The sequence below is a fragment of the Equus quagga genome, chromosome 7 (genome assembly GCF_021613505.1).
Source record: "Equus quagga isolate Etosha38 chromosome 7, UCLA_HA_Equagga_1.0, whole genome shotgun sequence".
NCBI lineage: Eukaryota > Metazoa > Chordata > Mammalia > Perissodactyla > Equidae > Equus > Equus quagga.
Genome location: NC_060273.1, coordinates 92041202 through 92059315, shown reverse-complemented (window position 1 = coordinate 92059315; position 18114 = coordinate 92041202). Strand labels below are relative to the sequence as shown.

At 34.2% G+C, this 18114-nt stretch overlaps 1 protein-coding gene across 9 annotated transcripts in view; it reads left to right on the top strand.

The window, feature by feature from the left end:
- The window catches only part of CSNK1G3 (casein kinase 1 gamma 3), a 107106-nt gene that overhangs the window by 79158 nt on the left and 9834 nt on the right, over positions 1–18114 (top strand). For 2 of the 9 annotated variants that reach the window (XM_046666699.1, XM_046666700.1), the window contains 5 exons: positions 1153–1301; positions 2577–2672; positions 6592–6687; positions 16158–16264; positions 16769–16792. In XM_046666699.1, the coding sequence (XP_046522655.1) occupies positions 1153–1301; positions 2577–2672; positions 6592–6687; positions 16158–16264; positions 16769–16792 (472 nt within the window). The remainder of the gene's footprint in view (positions 1–1152; positions 1302–2576; positions 2673–6591; positions 6688–16157; positions 16265–16768; positions 16793–18114) is intronic. The other 7 variants (XM_046666701.1, XM_046666702.1, XM_046666703.1 and 4 more) reach the window with 7 other exon arrangements.

Sequence of the window (18114 nt, the reverse complement as noted above, 5' to 3'; positions counted from 1 at the left end):
TTGGGTTGTGCGTGATCCTATTCTTACTGGCCGCCATGAATGAATTGGATCAGAAAAGCAGCTAGGTGTTATTTGCTGTCTCTTACTACAGTGATTTTCTGTGCCCTGATGGTGAAACACTGCTTTATTAATTGCTCACTATTTTGCCTGTTGATTTTTTATGGCTTTTTCCTTCTTGTCCTTCTGGAAAGTATGACCTTTTAAAAATATATGTATCTCTCTCTAATAATTCTGAGAATTATAATAGCATGCAGAGATCTATATACTACCAAATAAATTGTTAATTATATGACCAGACATTAAAAGAAGATTTAAACTGTACTCCTGTGTTGTATTTCTGAGATCTGTTTTAGCTTTATTTTGCCAGGTCCATTAGTTTGGAATACCACTTGTAGCCAAGGTTAGGAATTTGAATCCTCTGTTGGTCAGTGAGTGTGTGTCACTGATTCTAAAGGGAATCCAGCAAGCTAGTGCAAATGCTTTCGCGTGAAAATCAATTCCCACCAATATTTAAAATTTATGAACTGAGTATGGTGCTTTGTGAGTAAATAATTATGCATTATTAAGTTGTTAATTCAACCACTAACACTATCTAAGATTTCTATTAAAAGTAATATTGTAAAATAAAAAATTTTAGCTTTTCCTATTGAAATGAAGCCAAAATAATGTTTGTTAAATTAAACTTCTCATTTCTCTTTTGTCCCTATTTCCTCCCTTCCTTTTCTCTTTACCAATACTCTTTTTTTTGAGGAAGATTAGCACTGAGCTAACATCTGCTGCCAGTCCTCCTTTTTGTTTTGCTGAGGAAGACTGGCCCTGAGCTAACATCTGTGCCCATCTTCCTCTACTTTATATGTGGGATGCCTGCCACAGCATGGCTTGCCAAGTGGTGCCATGTCCGCTCCCGGGATCTGAACCGGCAAACCCCGGGCCACCAAAGTAGAACGTGTGCACTTAACTGCTGTGCCACTGGGCCGGCCCCTCCTTTTTGCTTTTTTATTTCATTGAAATTAAACCCCTAAAATTTTAAATTGCAATAGAATTTTGTTATTTTTCATGTTTTTATAATAATTTGTGCTTTTAGACATTTAAAGAATTTTATTAACGAGTATATAGGAAAGTATAATCAGAATAATTTTTACTTCCTTCTAGAAGAAATGGCAACATATCTTCGTTATGTAAGAAGACTAGATTTTTTTGAAAAACCGGACTATGACTACCTAAGAAAGCTTTTTACTGACTTGTTTGATCGAAAAGGATATATGTTTGATTATGAGTATGACTGGATTGGTAAACAGTTGGTGAGTACACTGTGCTGTATAATAAAAGATTATTTGTAGCACTTTTCTTTTTCATGGTGCAGATCCTTGAATTGAGTTCAGAACAAATGATTTTTTAAAAGAGTTCATTTTATTTCCTTTCTATGGATATTTCGGGTAGCATAATACTAAAATTATTCTTTGAATTTTATAAAAACCCCACATTTGAACTCCCTGCTTTTCAGTGATGAATTATTTTGAGCTCTTCGTTCCTGATTTAGTTCTTAATGTAAAACTTACTTTTTAAAATAATATTCTAGTGATTAAGAAGTCAACAGGTTTTGTTTTTTGTTTACTTCAGCCATCTTTCGAAACATTTGTAGTTTAAAAATATGTTTAAATCATTCTAGCAGCTTTAGGTTATCTCTTGGAATAGATCGATACTTATAAATTGGAGCATGTGTAGGTTTTTAAAACTGTACCTAAGTTTTATAATAAAAAAGTTGTCTTGATTGTAACTGTGAGATTGGCGCTCATCACTTAAAGAGACAAATTCTTAAATTATTTCTTTGAAGAGATGACTTCTATAAAAGCAAATAATTATTCTCACTAGTCTTGTTTTTTAATAAGTAACAATGTCTTACAAAATTTTCTTCACTTGTGGCTTACTCGGTGAATTTTTATCCATGTTTGGAACTACTGAGCTCTCAGATTCAACTAGTTTTCAATAATTGACTTGCTTAAGTGTTTAAACTATGTTTTTCTTAAATCCAAAGTGATTTGAATATGTATGGTATCTATGATGCAAATCTGAATAAACTTTTGATCTTAACTTTTGAATTATATTTGAAAGTTAAAAATTTGTAAGCCTCTTCTAAGTCAAAATATTGACAATAAACAGTTTTGTTAGCTTAATTAAAAAATTATTTCCTTAATTTTCTTAAAATACTTTATTCTGTTTATATATTAGCTTTGAAAATGAGAGACATAAACATATTTAAACAAACATAAACAAGGAACTTTCTTTTTTTGATATGAAAATGTAACCTAAAAGTAAGGACAGATTGGAAGGTCTTTTGTTGATATACAAATAAATACTTGGTAAAATATTTAAATATGTTGAAAAGTCTTTAAAAAGTAGCTATGTTCTCTTTGATTTAATTTGTTAGCTTTAACAACATGTTTTGAGAATGTCTTTTCTTAAGGCCTTTATTTATGTGTCTTTTATTTTCCCCTTGACTCTTTTAAGCAGCTACATGATTTTAAATAAGACTTCTGAAATAGAATGTATTGATCCTAATTGTCATTGTATTGTAGCCGACTCCAGTGGGTGCAGTTCAGCAAGATCCTGCTCTATCATCAAACAGAGAAGCACATCAGCACAGAGATAAGATACAACAGTCCAAAAACCAGGTTTGCTGCCCTTTTAGATATAAAATTCTTAATTTGCTTCTGTTTTACCTTCTGATAGTCTATAAATATATTTGGTGTTTTCCTGTGCTCAGATGACAGTTTTCTATGTGTGTATGTGTGTGCATGTGTGTGTGAGTGTATACATACATGTGTGTACATACACATGTATGTACGTATTGAAGGATTGATGGACATATTTTTTTCTTCAGTAGATAAAACAGATTCTATATACACATATTAAGAATTGAAAATACATATATTTTCCATAAACTGTTTCCCCTAATGTTCACTATTACTTTAATAATCACATTAAAATATTTAATTATAAATTCCTAATTCGTGGTATAAATTAGTTTAAACTTTGAGCAATATTTGATATTCTATTAGAATGGAAGTACTTGGATACCCTGTTGGAATGAATTGTCATATCAGTCGATTTTTCTAACTATAGTCTAGTTTAGTTCAATAAATTATTTACTGAGTTTCTGGTATTTGAAAGCTACTGTTCTACACATGGCAGAAATGCAGAAGTAAGGAAACAATATAACCTCTAAGAAATGATCTTTTAACAGTAGCTAAGAGCTCAGTCTCTGGAATCAGACGTACCTGGATATGGCTTGACCCTGGGCAAATTATTCAATCTCTCAAAGCTTCAGTTCTCTCATCTATAAAACAGAAATAATGCATGTTAATTCCTAGCATACAGTTAAGCTTTCAGTAAATCTTAACTCTTGTGGCTGATGTTACTGTTATCATGATTATTATAATAAATTCACAAATAACTATAAGGCAGGATAAGTTCTATTGCATGAAATATATTAATAAAGTACCATGGAGGATCACTGGGATATGTGGGATCTATAAAGATTTTGTGGAGAAGATGGCTTTTGAGATGAATCTGAGAAATGAATGGAATTGTTTTTTTTTTTATGAGAAAGAGTGGCCCTGAGCTAACATCTGTGCCAGTCTTCCTCCATTTTGTATGTGGGACGCCTCCACAGCATGGCTTGATGAGCGGTGTGTAGGTCTGAACCCTTGATCCGAACCTGCATATCCTGGGCCGCTGAAGTGGAGCATGTGAACTTCACAACCATGCCACTGGGCTGGCCCCGCAAATGGAATTTTTAAAGGCAGATGAAGTAATAAGAGCATTTTGAGGAGAATGAAGAGTACAAAATATGAAGCAGAAATTTTTAAAAATGTAGAATTTGAGGACTAGCAGGCAGTTTGGAGAGTGGGTTCAAGATAAGGCATAGAAGGTCTATCGAGAGTGAAAAGTTTGTATTTCCTGGGTAAGGTAATTGAAAGCTGTTGCAATTTTAAGGAGTGTTTTCACTTTTCTCTTTTTTTGTAAAAAGAAGGTTTATTGAAGCCATCTTTGACATAAAAAATTTTGCTATCACCCCAAGTTTTTAAACAGTCTTTGGGATTTTTGGTTATAACCCTTTCTGGAGAAGGATAGTGCATTATCCTTTTTACCTTTTACATCTTTTATCCCATTAGAGCTCAAGTGAGGGTTAAACAAGAGATGGACAATCAAAGGGAAGAACACAACTTATTAAAAATCATGGCAAAATAAAATGCTACATTTAGGAGATATTTAAAAATATTATGCTTTAAAGTACAGCCAATTTAAAAAGATTAGTTTTAGAATTTTGCCTTAGGAAAATGGGGACAATAAAGGGTCTTATGTATAAATTACTTCAAATGTAGATGACAACTAGTTGATAGCTTGAGTACTCTGATAAGATGCTGTATATAGAAAGAAATGGCCAGAAGTCAAGACTTGGAGTTTGTGTTTTATAAATCAGAGTTAATTTTTCAAATGTGCTTGGAATAAAATCAATAATTCATGTTCCCTGAAGATCTCCACTTGAGCTGATAGGTATTATAATAAATGAATCTCTTCTTTTATTGTTGAATTAAATTATAATTTAAATATTTTAGAGTTTAACTTTCTACATATTTCAGACATGTCTTGCTGGCTAGATTGTGAGCTCACTGAGGGTGGAAACTATATTTGTGTAGACCTTGTTGCACTAAATGTAGGGAGTCAAATTTTTTTTTCTGTAAATTCTTTAGGATAGCTTATATATTGAATTTGAAACCTGGATGTACAGATGGTCATCATAACAGAAAAGTTGTATATCTTGGAAAAATTTCTTAAATATCTGTGAAGCAGTAAACAATTTAAGTTATATGGAAAACCCATAGTTCACAATTCCAATGGAAGAAAAGTTAATTCTTGAAATGACTGAAACCTTTGTAATGGCCCAGATAAACAATTTGTAACCTAGAGTCAATGCTTGAAGTTCAGGGGATCCTGAAGTTTTGTAGAAAGTGTTGGGTGCCTGTAAATGTTTATTCTCAGGGGAAGTTGCATGACTTTTACTATCTTCTAAACGAAGTACATGACTCCCAAATGTTGCCTGGTGTCCTAGGCAACATTTAGATATTTGATTCAATTTTAGCATCATTTTCAGTCTTTCCTCTTCTTTACATTTGATCTTATGTAATTTATTTCAGTTTAAGCTATAAATTTGCTGAATTCTGGTGATGAATTTGGAGGGTTTAGTGAAAAGACTAATTATAGAACTATCGTAATTGTTTTGGTGACATACTTCATGCCACACAGTATGTCATTTTGCATTGTACAATTTAATTTAGGAAGCTTAGTGCTGAAACTTTTATTCATTGTGTCTACTTGGATTTAACTTCTCTTCTCCCAAAGGATTGGTTAGGTTCCCAAATACTTAGGCCCCCTATAGCCCAATGTACTTGGCACTTTGTGGCAAGATTTTCTTGACTTTGGTTGAAAAAGAAAGAGCCCTGAAGGCTTTAGAACATGTGATTGTGGTAAGGAGCTAGGTAGTATTATTGGAAGAGCAGTAGGTTCTGAGTTTGAATCCCTGTTGTACTCCGTGCTATTTCTCTGACCTTAGGGAAGTGTTTAGCATCTCGATGTCTTCATCAGTAAAATAACGGTGATACCATCTATCTCAAAATGAGATACACATGTAAAGCAGCTAGTGCAGAACCAACATGTAAGAGAAACTTTAAATATTGTGTTCCTTCCCCTTCTTTTTGTTAGCGCTATCCACATTTTCCTGAAATATAGAAATTGACCCCTATTCAGCCACTACTCCTAATTCTGCCAATAGAGTACTATTAGTTTGTGGTTATTGCCATGCAAATTTGCCAAGTCATCTAAAAACAGAAGGAATTATCAGCCTATTTCATGGAAATGGGTTCTGTAATTTGAACCAGATAAAAAGAGATCAAGGAAGCAAAGCGATTCATGTATGTAGGATTGTCATTAAAAAAAAGTGTTTATCATATCCTCATAGTACTCTGTATAGCATTTCTCACTTTTCAAAGAACTTTTCTGTCTTCTCATATTATCCTCACAATCAGAAACAGCATCCTAAGCAGGAGAGAAAGTTTTCTAGGATCCTAAGTACAGCTATTCAAGGACTATCATTTTTTATCTTGCCAGAAGTAGTTCCTCATCAGAAAACCAATGGGGACCTCTACTGTAAGAAAACGTAGTGGATGGCTTTTTAGTACTTTTATGATTTATTTGAAGTGCTTTCTTGGGCACGTCATTTTTACCTCCCTAGGTCTTTGTTAACTTCACTTATAAAGTTAGTAGGTGGAGTCTATGATATCTAAAGTCCTTTCATTTCTAAAATTCTATGCTTCTATTTTATTTTTATGATTGATCATTACATAATTGTAGAAATTTAACTAAAATCTGTCCACATACAGTATGCAAAGATAACTACATCTGTGATTCAGAATAGTCAGGATATTTTAAATTTCCTTTTATACGTTTGTTTTCTATATTACAAGGATGAGATGTTTAACATATTGGGTTTTTCTTCTTCCATGCATGCCACATGCATTAAATAAATGGCAGTCGGCAGACCACAGGGCAGCTTGGGACTCCCAGCAGGCAAATCCCCACCATTTGAGAGCTCACCTTGCAGCAGACAGACATGGTGGCTCGGTACAGGTATTTTCTGATTTTTGCATGAGTGATTATTTCCCAAATTTTACAACTAACCCTTTTTTGGAACTCATGGCATGATTTCATATCCTAATGAGAAACTTGTTGCTGAACTCTCCATAATACTATTCCTTTGTATTTAACCAAAAAGCAAAATTAACATGGTCTAGAAAGACCACCAAGGATACTAAGATTTTGCCTTTGTTCATTTTTGCAAGTATATGCAACAATATTTATGTCAGTCATACACAACAGGTTAGAAAAACAAACTGTATTACTTGAAATATATGTTAAACTTGATTTTCTAGTAATAAGCTCACTCTTTTTTAACGTTTTAAGTAATAGAACATTTTTAGGTCTTTTCTGTTTCATTGATTTTGCCTCCTTCAAACTTAAGTCAGTTAAATAGATATCTGACTTTTTTCATCCTTAGTTCTCAGAATGTACTTTTTGATTAATTGGTCAAATAAACATGACCCTAATTTTTATAATGGTATATTTTATTTGTACTTGTAGAAAATATCAAATGGAGAAAATAATTTCAAAGGCAAGTATTTATTAAATAATTCCCACAATTTTCTGGATATTTACAAAAATTTAAAGCAGTTATTTATTTTGTGATGTGTTTCTTTTTTTCCCCTTTTCTATACACTTGAGATAGTTAGTATATTCTGCCCTCCCATGCCCCTTACATTTTAATCTTTTGTATGTATTGTAGAAATAGGAAAGGATTACTGAGTCTTACTCCTTTTAAAATGTTGGTTTAAGGTAATCTAAATCCTGGTTTAAAGTGATGGAAAGGATAAGTATTGTCTCAATCCATTTCAATTTAGAAACTTTTTGAAAAAATTGATCTTTTTCCTCCACATATTTTCACTTGAATAATTTTCCATTATGTTTTTATGAAATTTGCATTTTTCTTAGTGTGTGTATATGTATTTAATCTACTGAATCTATGCCCTGGATTTTATTCTTTCTTGATTTACATTCTAAAAAAAATCAATTCTTGATGAAATCTTATAAGTTTTCATGTTTTTCTTACCGTTAAATTTTAGAGATCATTTAAATTATGTAACCAAATATTTTTATAGAACTTTGTCATCTGTGGAACTTTCAGTCATGTGTAATAGAAGTATTTAAATAGTTCTATAAAAGTCTAGACTGCAGGACTCAGAGGCAAGGGTGCCTGAATTGTGAAATTTTTTATGACCTCAATTCCTATAATTGGAAAAGTTAATTGAGCAAATTATATTTCATTTGCATAACACAAACTGGATTGTGTATATATCTGTATACATTTACAAGTTTCTAAGTGTTATATGTTATTATTGCAAATGTCTTGCTCAGTGTTCAGGGAAATCCACAATAATTAAGACACTATTTGAAAGCTTTCCTACCACTTCTGTACCAGTACCACAAATTTACTTTCTTAGCTTCTTCTTACTCCGTTGGATTCCTAAAGGTGGCTCATGGGATCTCTTTGGACCATCACAGGGTGAATGAGTTTGATTATTGGCTCATCGCTCCAGTACTTTATGTTCTACTTTTTCACGTGATTTCAAAGAGTTATTTCAATTCTGCTCATTTCTCATCATCTCTTTAAAACTTTTCTGCCTATAGAGACTATATCTGACTTCATTCTGAAATTCAATAAGTGATTAATTTTACTTACGAGAATTCTAGTAACACATAGGTCAAACAAAAAATTTTACACTGTTTTTATTGGCTTCTTGAATATATTTTACAACATTAACTAACCTGATATGATGAATATTAAACAAGTTTGACTGTCATGAAAACTTACTAGCAGCCTAAGTAAAAATCATGCCTGAATCCTGCCCCACCCCAAAATATTGAATTCATAATTTATATCCTACCCACTTTCAAAATTTGAAAAGTTATGTGACTAATGAATTGTATAATTAGACTAATTAAATTATAATTTAAAACTAGGAAGAGAGGAAAGAAAATTACCTAAAATCTAAGCTAATATAATTATTATAATAATTAAATAATACTACATGTGATTCTGAACAAAGCAAGGAAGGGAACCAATGTGTTCCTTCATTCTCATCATCTGATAAAGGGTATAGATCAAAGAGAGAAAGATGATAGTTTCTTTGGAAAGACATTTCCATAGTAAGTAGATAGCTATCTAGTAATAAAATGTGGCACAGATTTAGCATATTCATAGGCAGAGTTAGCAGTTACGTAAAACAAACCACTTTGGGCCTTGACATTGCTCTCTCCTCTATCACTGCACTCTTCCATGTGTCTGAGAATTGCTGTTAGTGTGGCAGCACAAAGCACTCCAGGCTGGTTCCAGTTGGCATGCAAGGTGAAACTTCTTGCCATTTTGACCTTCAGAAAGATCCTCAGATATTTATTATTTCAGATGTGCTTTTATAGGAACCAAATAGTAGAGTTTAAATTTGAACTCCTTATCTTTCTGGAATTATTATATATATTACAGATCAGATATACAGGTTACCATTGATTTCATTGTGGTTGAAAGCACAAGCTCTGGAGTCAGATTTGAGTTCAAATTCTGTGCCTTTGATTACTCATCAGTGAAATGGAAATATTCATAATACTTTTACCTCATGGTTTTGTTGTGAGAATTTAATTTTTTAAAGAAGTATTTGGCATAAATGCTGGGGCTTAGGAAGTGCTAAATAGTAGAATAATCTATTGCTTTTGTGAGAAACTTGACCAGTATTTTTATCCATCTCTGGGAAGTGAAGTGAAAAGGTGCAGCCAAAAGAAAACATCATCAAATGGAATTTATCTAATTTTATTCTCTCTCTTTAGTGAAATCATGTTAATTGGTTAACCAGAGGATACAGCTATACATTTGATAAACTTTTCCCACTCAAGAGACTAAGAATAACATTTAAACATCTAAAGAATTTATTTTGAATCTTTTCTTGGCTTGTATGTGTTAAGCTTCTAGGGGACTCAACTGTGCCCCTCCCTGCTCCCCTTAGTGTCCTTGGTAATAAGAAACTTAGACCTTCCACTCAGTTTCTTGGCCAGTCATTATTTGGCAAATATATACATATATATAATAAAAATATATACACAAACACTCACACTCACTAATGTCTACTAGGTGCTAGGCACTGTGCTACTTTCTTTGAATAAAAAGAATAACAGAAATATGGTGCCTGTCCCCATGGAGCTTTCAGTCAATGCAGAAAGCTAATAAGTAGAGTGATAAGTGGAGAAAGTACAAGGTACTATGAGAATGTATAGGAGAAGTACTTCACGTGGATTTAGTGGGTTAAGATTTCCTGGAAACAGTGTTATCTATTTATATTCTACTTTTTTGCGTGTTTTCAAAGTGAGGAATCGGTAGGAGTTGGCAGTTCAAGAATGTAGAAGGGCTCAAGAGAGGAGTGTAGCAGGCAGAGAATGAAGTCTATGTAAAGTTGTGGAGGAGAGGGAGACATACTGAGGAGCGGAATAAAATTCAGTCAAGCCGGTATGTGCTGAGGAAGGAGGCTGAGAGGTAGGGAGGAGCAAATCAGGAAGGACCTAACAGGTCTTGTTATAAAATTCGGACTGTATTCTGAGGATACTGGGTAGCTATGGAGGAATAGATAGAGAACTGACTTGATTAGATTAGTGTTTTCTAAAGATTGCTTTTGCTGGAGACTAGGTTGAACGGAGACAAGTCTGAGGCAGGGACAGAGCTATGAAAAGGCTATAGCTGAGGAAAAATGATAGGTAGTGGAGAGGAAGAGAAATAAAAAGGACTTGAAAGATAATTAGGAGGTAGAATTTAGTTGGGTATGGGGGCTGAAGGGAGAGGAACGGTTCAGTTATCCCTTTTTGATATATTTCTACCTGGCAAATCTGGATCTCCAAAATTAGATTTTAAAATGTACCACTAGCAACAGATAGTCCTAATCTCTAATTCCTTTGTAGCTGTGCCTTTGACTGTGGCGCAACAGCATTCAGTTCGGTGCTAACTGAAAACCTGATCCTATAAAGCTGAGAGGTAATTGCAAGCAGAGGGAAGAAGACAAATATTAAGAACCCTATTGAAAAGCTGTTTTATATGGTATGGTATACCTCCTGATTATTTGGAAATCTCCTCTAGTTGTACAGCCATTGGTTTGCATTTAAGAAATAATGTGACTGAGTGCCTGGGGAAAAAGGGCAGAATCACAAATGGTGCAGATGTGTTGTGCAGCCAGGCACTGCCGATGAAAATGAAAGAATAACGTTAATTATTGTGATAAGAAGTCTGGTATTTTAGTTAGTATAACTTTAAAGTGCAAGTACAGGTGATGATAACAGAAAAAGAATCAGACAAACGTATCTTGAAGTGGTAAGAAAATGTGTAGTTCAAAGTCAGAGGGGTAATAGATGCTATATCTCTGTCAGTTCTCCATTATGCTAATTATTAATGCTGACCTTTCTAATACATTTCAAATAACAAATTTTCTCTATCAAATCTTTGAAAATACAGAGGTACTAACAAGGAGAAAAACTCAGTGATTAGTACAATTATATCTTTCTGTTCATCGTTTTCTGGGGTACTGAAATCAGCAAAAGAAAGCTTGTAGAGGAGAGTAGTTATGTACATGCCTTTGTTACATGAATAACTTCCAGCTCTTCTCCTTTAGTTGACTTTAGGAAATTTGTTGTCTGGTTGTCATTGGGGTAGATCAGCATTGCAAATTTCTTTTGATATATTATTTTACAGTAACATTGTAATAGCATCTCAGAAGACTGGAATACTCAAGAACATAGTGCTCTGCTCTTTCACTTCTGTGAGTGAAAGTTAGGTTGAAAATCTGTTTTGGTTTATCTTTGTTGAAAGTTGAATGAGAATGTCACTATGCCTTCAGGTCGTGAGTTGGAATATCAAGAATATCAATTATAACTGTAGCTGTAGATTTTAGAATGTGTAAGAGAGTTGGTTTCCTATAGTACCTGTGAACCCTAGCAAAGATCCAATAAACTCTTTGGGAGTTACTCTTAACTATATCTCATTTATCAGTGTACTTTCTTAGAGATGACTTTTAGCAAAAGCTGAGTGTATAAGGAAAATATATAATGTTTTAGTATTTCTAATATGTTTATGGATTAGATGGAGATCTGGTTAATTACATATTGAGTCTTTACCGAGCACTTGGTAATATGCTTACAAGAGCTCACATAGAAATTAGGAAGATAGTAGTAAAACTAATTTGTATGAATTCATTGTATTTGGAAAGTATATTAATTGGCCTTTTAAGATCATTGACTACAAAGATACTGTGTGTTATCTTTGTACTCAAAAGTCTATGTGAATGACTTTCTTGGGAATTAGATTGGCAGACAGCCATTAAGTGAACCATCATTTATCTCCCACACTTAGCTGCAGTCTGTGCTCCTCGACTCCCTTAAACCCTGGTAAACGAATAGTAAAACTGCAGTCTGGGTGCCTTTTTTTTTTTACCTCTTAAAATAAGAAGTGCACTAAGTTTCTTATCAAAGTGGGAATATCAGAGAAAATTTCTTTAAAAACAATAAGAACAAAAAACCCTGTAAGATACCTGAATTATTTTTTGAAATGTTAAGCCTTGAAGCATGTCATTTTTAGATATACTTTCATTAAGGAAATAAGCCTGATAAACACTTACATTTCAGAGACTGTTATGTTTTAGTTCAAGTTATAATTCTAGAAGTGTCATCTAAATGGAATTACTCTTTAGAATTTGACTTATAAAAATAATTTGTATATATTTGATTGATTGATTTAGATTTCCAGGAATATAGTGACATTATTTATAATATTATGTCTTTGTTTCTTCTTTGTAAAATCCCTTTGGAAAAAAACCCACTAGTTTTCTTAAGTGAAAACCATTTTAATGCCATGATACACTCTCAAGTCACTGGTGTTAAGTAGGCTAACTTTACAGGAGAACTGTGTTATCACATTGATTCCATTCTGACCCTGGGATATTGGCTTTGACTCAGAGGCTTAGGGAATCTGGGAAACCCAGGAAAAATTACAATAAAAATTTACATAAAGGAAGTTATTACTTCCTTCTGCCCTGGTTCTGGTCAACCAGGTAAAATGGGATTTGAAACCTTTCACTAAAATAAAGTTTACTAAAGTCAGGTATGACTGTGTGTGAACTGAAGTAAGTCAGATTATATAATTACAATGCATATGTAATTGCTGTTGCTGAAAATTTAGAATAGCTGGGTTTTAAATTTTCAATTCTATGACTTAAAGTAAGGGAAGACACATTAGAAGAGCTGCCTGTAATTCAAGATGGGGTTCCTCCAACTATGTGGGGCCATTGAATAAAAAGGAGGAAAAGAAACCTGTTGAATATTACGTTGAGGGAAGAGCAGTGGAAATTGTTCGGTGAACTGTTCTGATTATCTACTACATGTGAGGCACTGCTAGTTAAAGGTAGTGAGAACACAAAAGTGTAAGGTAAGAATTCTGCTTTCTAGCTCCTTTCCAATTCAGTGTAGGAGCTCTGACATTTTAAAAATTGAGAATAAAGAACCAAATTATGTTTGATATTTAGAGCAAATAATTGTTTTTAAATGTTTTCAGAAAGAGAGAGAAATAAAGAGAAAAAATTGACACAGAGCTCAATAAAATGACAGAAAGGAGGACGTAGGTGCCCCAGAAGCAGAGAGTCAGACTTCGATGTAGGTCTGTTCCTCTTGGGAACATGTCCCAAGACACGTTCCTCTCCTTGGATTGTCTCTAAAGATGATCAAGGCAGTGTTGTGTGTTTTCAGCTAAGGCACAAATGCAGTGTTCGTTTTTAAGTACTTGTTCCACATCGGATAAAGGAAAATGAACTTCCATAGTTCCTGCATTAATTCAGATATATTGGTTGGTTTCTAGTTACTTTCCTTGGCGGCGGGGGAGCCTTTTTCTCCATGCTAGAATATCAGGTCCTTGAGGGCAGGGATGTTTGTCTTGTTTGTGGTATTCTAAGATCCTAGAACACTGCCTGGCACATTGTAGCCTCTCAGTAAGAAATTTTGAGTTAATTAAGTTTTAGAAATATGGGGCTCTGTAAATGGTACTCTTAAGTCTAATGATCAGCTGTCAACTCTGGTGCCTAGGCCTTTGATATGTTAACATTTTTTTTTCTTATGAAGAGATCAGGTAGGGGAAGCATCTAAGATGATTCTTAGATTTTGAGCCTGGAGATATGGGGAGATGGTAGGGCTTTAATAGAAATTGGAACCACAGGAAAAGTAACAAATTTAAGAGGAAGTGTGATAAATTTTGTTTTGGAAATATTGAGTTTGAGGTGCCAGTGTTGGTCTAGCTAAATGAACATGTGGGTGAGTGGTTAGGCTCAGGGAGTCCTTTACATAGAGGTGATAGATGAAGCCATGATTGTAGGTGAAACTGACAGTAATAATGGTGGCCACTGTTTATTGAGATCTTACTCTATGCCAGTCATGGTGCTTTATAAATTGATTTCATTTCATCCTCATATCTACCGTGTTAGGTAGATACTGCTGTTTCCCATTTCATGGTTGAGAACACTGAGGTTTAGCAAGATAGGTATCTTTCCCAGGATCACCTAGCTAGTAAGTGGTAGAGCCAGGTTTTGAATCTACCTTTCTCATCTTACTCCAAAGTCATCAGCTGCTGCCAAGTGATACAGAAATGTACAGGAAAATCAGGACTGAGCAAAGACCACTGAATATATTTCCTAGGAATCATTGGCAACCTTCCTAGGAATCATTGGCAGCCTTCAAGAGAACTCTTATTAGAGTTGTAATGTGGGGACAGAGTACAGAGTGCAAGGAGTTAAGGAATAAATGAATGGAAAATTTTATGAAAATGGAAGTAGTAAATTAAAAAGGCAAGTTAGGGGAAAGCAAGAATAAATAGGACAGTAAAGTGACTTTGCAGGACCAAGAGAATTTGGGAGTGTTCTTAGGGTTTTTCTCTTGTCTTAGGATTCATTCATGCATATATGCATTCATTTATTTCAGCAAATATTTATTGAATGCCTGTTCTGTGCCAGGTGTAGTGGGGAGATACAGCAGGAAACAGCACATGGTTTTGCTGTCACAGAGCTTAATTTTTCTGTCTTTTTTTTTTTTTTTTTTTGAGGAAGAGTAGCCCTGAGCTAACATCTGCTGCCAATCCTCCTCTTTTTGCTGAGGAAGACTGGCCCTGAGCTAACATCCGTGCCCATCTTCCTCTATTTTTATATGTGGGACGCCTGCCACAGCATGGCTTGGTAAGCCGTGCATAGATCTACACCGGGGATCCAAGCCAGTGAACCTCAGGCCACCAAAGCAGAATGTGCAAACTTAACTGCTGTGCTACCAAGCTGGCCCCACAGAGGTTAATTTTAATGGAGGCAGGGATGGAGATGTGTCAAGAAACATGTCAATCAGTCAGTGAGGAAAACATCAACATGGATAACTGCTATGCAAAGAATTAAAAACAATATAACTGAATGTGACTGAACAGAAGCTTTAGATTGTATGATGGATAATGCCTGTTTTAGAGACATTCTCTGAGAATCTGAAAGATAAGAAGACAGCCAATAAGCAGGAAAAGAACAAGGCCTTAAAGTGTAAATAAGCTTGTCATTATTGGTTAGAAGCTAGAGAGCAAAGAGGAAAGTGGTATGAGATCAGAGTAGGCAAGATTCAGATCTTGTGGGGCTTTGTAAATTAGGGTAGAGTATGGATCTTTACTCTAAACAAAATTAGGAAATCGACACTTGAAGAGTTTTAAACAGAGAATTATACTGGATTTAATTTACATCTTAAAAGGAGCACCCTGGTTGTTGTATGGACAATATATTAATGGCGGGGGATATAAGTAAAAGCAGAGGACCAGTTATTAAGTTTTTACTCGTATTTACACGAGAGAAAATGGTGGCTTGGACTGAAGTCCTGGTAGTAGCAGAGTAGGGAGAAATGATTAAGTTTGAGATGTGTTTCGCCGGAGGATTTAATAGGACCTGCTGATGGATTACATGTGGATTTTAAGTCAAAGAGAGGAATCATAGTGACTCCTGGATTTGGGGCTTGAACAACTGGGTGAATGAATGGGCAATATGAAAGGGAGACCTGGGCATGATTACAGATTGAAGTGAAGGATCCATTGGAAGGAGCGTTGTTGAAGTTTGCAAGGAAAGTAATTCGTGTTGTAGCCAAGTACCAAAGGAGGTGAGCACATAAGAGGGAACAGATTGAGACGTAAGTGTAAGAGTTAGCCTATAAAACCAGAAGGAAGGAGACAGGAGACAGAGATTTCAAGATGAAAAGGAAATAAGTTGAAAAGCAAATATTGGATAGCCTTGATCTTTAATAAAAAGCTAGATCTGTTTGTATATTCAGTTATGTACAACTACATACTAATTGTTTTATGTTCCTCATATTAACTTTCTCATTTAAATGCTTTAACCTTAATTATGTTTAACACTGTGTAACCAATTATTTTGTGTATATATAATTTTTTTTTTTTGCAGGTTGTAAGTTCTACAAATGGAGAGTTAAACACAGATGATCCTACTGCAGGACGTTCAAATGCACCCATCACAGCCCCTACAGAAGTAGAAGTGATGGATGAAACCAAGTATGTGTTTGTTCTGCTTCTTTTAGTAATATTTTGTTCTTAAACTGCATGTTTGAGATTTATAGTCATGTACAATTATTTCAGGAAATTTTTTTCAAGGAATAAGTGCATGTAAAAAAAGTGGTATCTTTAATTGTTTTGATCACTCAGTTTAAAATAGTGCTATTCCAGTAAATATTTTAATAATACAAAAATAGTTATTTAAGAACTGTGCTCAAACTCATATTTAGAATAAACAGCATATTTTTAGCTTTTTATTTTTAGGAATGTTGATGTATGAAAGTTATTGCTGTACTATAGATGCTCTTTTATTTCTGTAAGCATAAGTATTAATTTTATAGTATCCTGCATGCATTAATATTAGTTTTAAATCTTTTTGTGAATGTAAAGTATAATCTGCTTGGAAAGAATTAAGCATGAAAACCAATGTGATAATTTCAATATGGGCTGTTTCTGATGATCTCTCTCTCTCTCTCTTTTTCCTTGTATTTTTTTTGTGTATAGCTGCCAGAAAGTGTTGAACATGTGGTGAGTTCTCAAGTGTAGGCAGGCAGAAATAGCTCCGCTGACTGTAATTTCAAAGATTTAGCACCATTTTGTGTTTTTTTAAAAAAACCTTTCAACATAGAAATCGTAATTGGTAAAAGTTGTTCAAAAGTATTTGATGTCATTTATGTTACCTCTGAAAAGCAAGAAATAATTGTGTGAGGAGCTCTTTTGCCTGCTACAACTTTTTTGCTTCAAGTGATGTAGAATTGGGGGCACTTTTTTATTGAGTGGATGTTGATACACCAACCCTGCTTGTGCTTGTGCATTTGTTCTGTAACACAGAGGCTTTGTTTGCTATTTTATTTTAAATAGTAAGACAGGTTTTTGAGTTAAGCTTCCTTTTTTCCTGTTTGTAATTGTTAAATACACATAGCAAACCCCCATGCCCGCCCCGATAGTATCACTAAAACAGTATTTCATTTACTAATTTTATTGCCATTGAATACACATGGTACACAATCGATAAATTTCATGATAAACTATGGTGAGAGAGTGTTACGAAAAATCATCTACATAGTTCCTGCTAATTGCAGATATTATGAAAAATAATATTCCTATTAGTTGAAATAATGTTGAATTTAAACTATTTTCTGACATTTGCCTTTAGATGTAATGCTGTGTTTAAAATGCTTCTCTCAGTGTCAGAACAAATTCTTAGTCCGCCTTGGAGTGAATAAAGAAAGTTGCTTAGATTAGTAAATTTTGGAACATCCTACTCATATCCCAAAGGAACCTAACTTCCAAAATAAGGCTTATTTGCTGGCTGCAAGATGAGGAAACTTTTGTGGATATTTCCTTTTAAAGAGTAATGATCAAGTATCAATTTTAGTCAGTCTTGTCTATGGAATTTATTGACAGTATGACTTAGTTTAGTGGATTTCAGGATATAATTAGTCATCTACATACTTGTGCATTTTTACATCAAAAATAAAAACAGCAGTTAATGCTTATTTGTGTGCAGTTATAAAAGTAAGGTGGCAGTGTGGCTGATTAGAATGCACGTGTCTTTTGCAGTTAAACATAGGTTATACAATCCTACTTCTGCCCCTTACTTGTTACCTTCTTCAGGCTTGTTGCTTTTTCTGTAAAATGAGGCTAATAATACCTACCTCATAGATTCTTGAGAAAATTAAAAGTGATAAAGCACTGGTATTTTGTCTGGCACATGGCAGGTACTCAATAGCTGTTATTACCCCTATTTTTCTCCACTTCCAGCTGCCAGTGACCCTTCTCATGTTCGTTGGCCCAGGCTTGTACTTCTTCCATCACTGTCCCCAATTTTTACTTCTATACCCACATTC